Here is a 4,972-nt window from a genome sequence, read left to right as displayed (position 1 = left end):
AAGCAAAACGAAAAAGACGCCAGCTGCTTAACGAAAGACGCAAGGTGTTTTCTAAAGCAATGGTTTTCTAAACAATGAAAATTCACAGCGTACATGTAAAATTAAAGTGAGCTGCAAGTCGTCATAACTCATCGAACCTGTTAGTATAAACGCGCCCGATCTCACGTCGGGTGATGATGTACTGGGCAGAATTCACGGAAGATTCACGGTTTACCGATGAACCTCCGCAGCTTCGCCCACTCATCATCATTCACTCCGTGGATATGCTGTGATTTTTCTTGCTTGTTTGTTGCCTCGTGAGAAGTATCAGTGATTTTGGAAGAAAAGACTAGGAATTCGTTATTTTTTTCCTGACCACACCGTTTTTAACGTATAACCAATAATGTTCGTTAACAAGGAGTACGCCAATGATTAGTAACAATTAGTTGGCGCTTCACGTTTTCCACGATGAAGATTTCTGTATTACATATGCCTTAACTGTTTATATATGCAATTAATACGCTTAATGCCCAGCAATATGTGCTTATCAGAGGCCTGTTCCCGATGCCCTAAGTTTGAATAAGTGAAGGATCGAGAACTAAATATCAACAAGTGATCACTTATGGAAATAATCACTTCAATTCTAATTGCGGCTAGAACTTTTTTTTGACCATTTGTTTTGGGCCTCAGACGACCTTGAAACGTAGACATTTAAAGATTTTGCCTTAAAACCTCAGCTCGTCGACATTTATGGAACCTTCCACTACGGCATGCCTCGTAATCATATCATGGTTTTGGCACATAAAGCCCTAGAAATTACTTCTGTCACAGTAAATACATAAATCACGGAGTATATCACTGTATTAGTGGATGGACAATTAAAAGTGAAACAATGAAACCATTTAAACTGACAGATTATTATTTGAAAACTTTACTGTGGTTAATTCCATCGTCATAGCTTTATTAATAGAAAATAAAAGGGTCATAGTTCTGTCTCTGTACACAAACCTCTACACTCGAAATGTCAGCTTGACACCACGGATTTCAATGTCTTTTTTTTTTCGTATCTTGGCCATATTAGCTCAACAAAATTTTCTGAAGCTTGGTACGCCCATTTTATGGCCCCATCACAGGACAGTGCAGCTCATTTTTACCTATCTAGCACTACGTAGGCCCTGATATACGCGGTGAAAACTTATGACGTCATAGCCAGTTGATGGAGACCTCATCATCTTGGTTGTCCTCACTTTCTGCAACAGCGGCGCGTGCAGTGGGGATGGAAAAAAACGCGAACATGCGGCATCTACATTATCTGCTGTTTCGCACTTATTTTCAAGCGGTTGTAGCCTGGATCAACGTTTCTAGAACCAAATCGTAAATCACAGATCATTGTTACATTTCACCACTGTTCATGGGGCTCTTTGGCCAAGCATGGCCCTTGCGCCATTAAAACCCATAGAAAAAAAGAACCAGTTGTTCTAGAAGCGTTGGCCTGGATGGTGATGAAAAGCCACTGGAGTCAAACATGATGCAATCAAGAACAATCTAGCGTCTTTTTATTGCCACCAAGGTCAGAGCGTGATGAAAACAGCGTTTCTTTCCATCCCCATACAAGCCAGGCAGCAACAATACCGCATAATACAAAAGACACTACCGCTCAGGCCAAAGACCCTTTCACTGTTTACAAACACAGGCCCCCCAGGAGGGAAAAGTTTCCACTTCCAGCTAGATTATTAAACCGGAAATTTTTCCGAGCTGGATCATTTTTCAGCTGGAATGCTTCTTCCAGATGGAGAATTATCCAGCTGGGAAATTTCCGCTTCAGCAATACAACTGGAACTGGAAAATTATTTCCAGCTGGAAAGCATGCATTTTCCAGTTGCAGCTGGAAATTATTCCCAGCTGGAAAGTATGCATTTTCCAGCCGAAAAAGATTTCACTCTCGGCTGGAAAGCATGAATTTTCCAGCTGGAAAACATGTTAGTCCCAGCTGTTAAATGCTCTATCCTTAGCTTGAACCAATAGACATTCCTGCTGGACATGAGAGTATCTCCCAGCTGGCCTGTTAACTTAATTTGTTCCACCTGGTGACAGGAGCAAACCACATTCCTTGAGAGCCATAGTTAGGTGAAATTATGGGTGAAAACGTTATCATAAATGTGGTGGGAATGCTGGCCACCTGTCATTGATGGCCGCCTTGTAGGGCCACAGGACAAACTTGTTCGATAAAGTGCACAATTTTAAATCATTGTGATGCTGAATCTTGGAAGAATTTATTGCAACGGCCGTCTGCAGCAGCTGTTACAAGAAGACATCCTGAATGTCTTCTTCTACCAGACTTCTTGTGCTTCAACATCTGAAAGAAATAGTTACATGCAGTAAGTGGAAAAGCAGCCAACTTAATAAACTCCTAGTGAACGCTCCCACTGGAGCCAGCTACTTTAAGCTGCAAAATGCTCGTTTTATGTTTCCATTGCGTTTTCCGACAAGCTTGAGGGAGCCGCGGTGGTACGGTCGTTACGGCGCTCGGCTCCTGACCCGCAAGGCGTGGGTTCAATCCTGGCCGCGACGGTCGCATTTCGATGGACGTGCAATTCTAGAGGTCCGCGTACCATGCGATGTCAGTGCGCGTTAAAGAATCCCATGTACATATTGAAACAGCGCAAAAGACGTAGGACACAAAGACTTGACAACACAAGCGCCACTACGGTGTCTCATAAACCCTCCACTGCGGTGTCTCATAATCATCTCGTGGTTTTGGCACGTGAAACCGTAAATTTAGGTGAGCTTTGCTTCACGCTGAAAAATCATATTTCCTGTCTCTACAGCAGTAGCGACTTCCAGCTAGAAAACTGGCTCAGGTGGATTTCGTTTCCCGCTGGAAAAGCCATTTCCAATTGTTTCCAGCTCGAAAAGCGCCTAAGGTGGATTTTGTTTCCAGCCGGAAATGGTCAATTGCAGTTATTTCCAGCTGGCAATGGAAATGTTTCAACTGGTAGGAGTAATTCCGGCTCGCAATCCAGCTGAACCGTCACTTTCCAGCTGGAGGTCCGCATGCCATTTTCATCTGGGAGGCCTGGACGGCTTCCGGTTTTGTGCGCCGGCGTAGCGTTGGCGGGCAAGAAAAGCCTTGGCGAGTAGCCCGCAGATTTTCAACCCTTTTCTCCCTGTGTCTGGCCAAATATTTCAAATAAATATTCTTCTATGCTAAACAAAGGATTAAAAGAGGTGCCCTTCAATTTGACGCGCCTCCCTTTTATCCGAAACGTAAAAAGGGACTTCCTTTACTCTGTTAAAAACAAGCTTAACCGCTTCAGTGTTAGATAAATGAAGTGACAGGAAGTTTCTTGCAGTGCAACGCTTGGTGCTACTATCGCAATTTTGAAACGCGTTCATTCAGCCAAGTTACTCTGTTTCCCTCAGGTTGGCGCGACGACCGTCCGCTTCATGACCCAGGCAGTGATGCACACGGTGTTCAGCCACATCCGCGAGAACTACAGCGTGGCCGACCTCGTGTCGTCCGACCTGAAGCTGAGCCTGTTCGACCCGATCGATGGGTCGTCGTCCCTCGAGGACCCCTCGGAGATGGCGCTCGGAGACCAGGGCGGGCGCCGCAGGACGCACCGCCGTGTTGAGGACGAGCCCAAGAAGCGGAAGATCAGCTCCGTCTAGGGAATTCCGGGGACGAGCAGACGGGGTCTTCCATTCATCGGTGCCTCCGCGAATCACTATGCCTCACGGGAACTGCGTGTCGTGCTTGATGGGCGTGTGACATTTCGGACAGCCTAACTGGCGCGACAAGATGGAACTGTATATATACTCAAATTTATCTAGAAGTGGTCCTCCGGCACTAAATTGTTTCACTCCAGAGACGTTGCACAGTACTCAGTGACATTATACTGAGGCGCTGCGCAAGATGTCGTCGCTGGGACCATTCCTATGCGCTGAAATTTGTTAGATGTTCGTGACTAAATCATCGAGCAGCGCACCAGTTAGCAGGGCAAAGGAATGGGCCCGTAATCCGTGTGTCATGTGTCTCGATAGGTTTTCACACAATTGATTCTTGGGTATAAAATTTGTCATCACGTCTGCTCTCCCCAAACATTTCCTACACTTTATATGCACAGTAATATTTTCTTTCTTAAAGCATAGGGCTACTTCTGTTGAAGCGTACGATTTCCCAAAAGAAGTACAGGTGAAAATGAATTGTACATATTGCTCTATTATCTTGGAGGCCCATGTGCGTAAAAGAAAATTCACGAGCCCTTGCCACATCAGAAAAATGGGGACAAGGGAAGCTTGTCGTGTGCGTGCCTGACGTACTACCTTCTTTCTTTCTTTCTTTCTTTCTTTCTTTCTTTCTTTCTTTCTTTCTTTCTTTCTTTCTTTCTTTCTTTCTTTCTTTCTTTCTTTCTTTCTTTCTTTCTTTCTTTCTTTCTTTCTTTCTTTCTTTCTTTCTTTCTTTCTTTCTTTCTTTCTATCGCATTGCGCAATGTTCCCTACTAGCTGTTTCATTCCTCCATGCCGGCAATTGGACCATCGTCACCGTGCTTAGCTGCGCAACACTTCAGTTGCTACAGGCAACAACGACGGTCATGCATTCATAAAAAAGTCAGTTTCGCGGCAAGGGCGAAGCAATGAACGCGACAGCAAGAAAGTGGAATGTCGCACGAGGAACGACAAGCAGCTCGATACTTGCAGCGCGCCGCTGAAGCACAAAGGACGCCCGAAAAGAACGCACAGGTATATACAGGACGAGCATGAACTAACAACTGTCGCAATTGTTAGTCTTTGTGCTTGAGCAACGCGCTGCAAGTGTCGACAATGGAGAATCAGACGTTTTCTTTTTCAGACATTTTCTTTTTCTTTTAAACTGCGGCGTGTGGAGTGACCCCTCTGCGTCTCCTGGCACACGGGGGCGTCTGACGCAAGGTGGGCCTGGTGTTCCTTTTTTTTTTTCGTCCACATCACGAATGGGTACAGAAAGGGGCCA

General features: G+C 45.1%; 1 protein-coding gene across 1 annotated transcript in view; it reads left to right on the top strand.

Moving 5' to 3' along the window:
• Positions 1-3,758, top strand: part of LOC119388963 (uncharacterized protein T19C3.4) — a 14,003-nt gene extending 10,245 nt beyond the window's left edge. Inside the window, exon 3 of the mRNA XM_037656292.2 lies at positions 3,403-3,758. Coding sequence (XP_037512220.1) covers positions 3,403-3,651 — 249 coding nt within the window. The 3' untranslated portion in view covers positions 3,652-3,758. The remainder of the gene's footprint in view (positions 1-3,402) is intronic.
• The last annotated feature ends 1,214 nt before the right edge of the window (positions 3,759-4,972 follow it).

The sequence above is a fragment of the Rhipicephalus sanguineus genome, chromosome 4 (assembly GCF_013339695.2).
Source record: "Rhipicephalus sanguineus isolate Rsan-2018 chromosome 4, BIME_Rsan_1.4, whole genome shotgun sequence".
NCBI classification, from domain to species: domain Eukaryota; kingdom Metazoa; phylum Arthropoda; class Arachnida; order Ixodida; family Ixodidae; genus Rhipicephalus; species Rhipicephalus sanguineus.
Note: the sequence above shows the minus strand (reverse complement) of the source record. Positions and strands in the feature narration are given on the sequence as shown.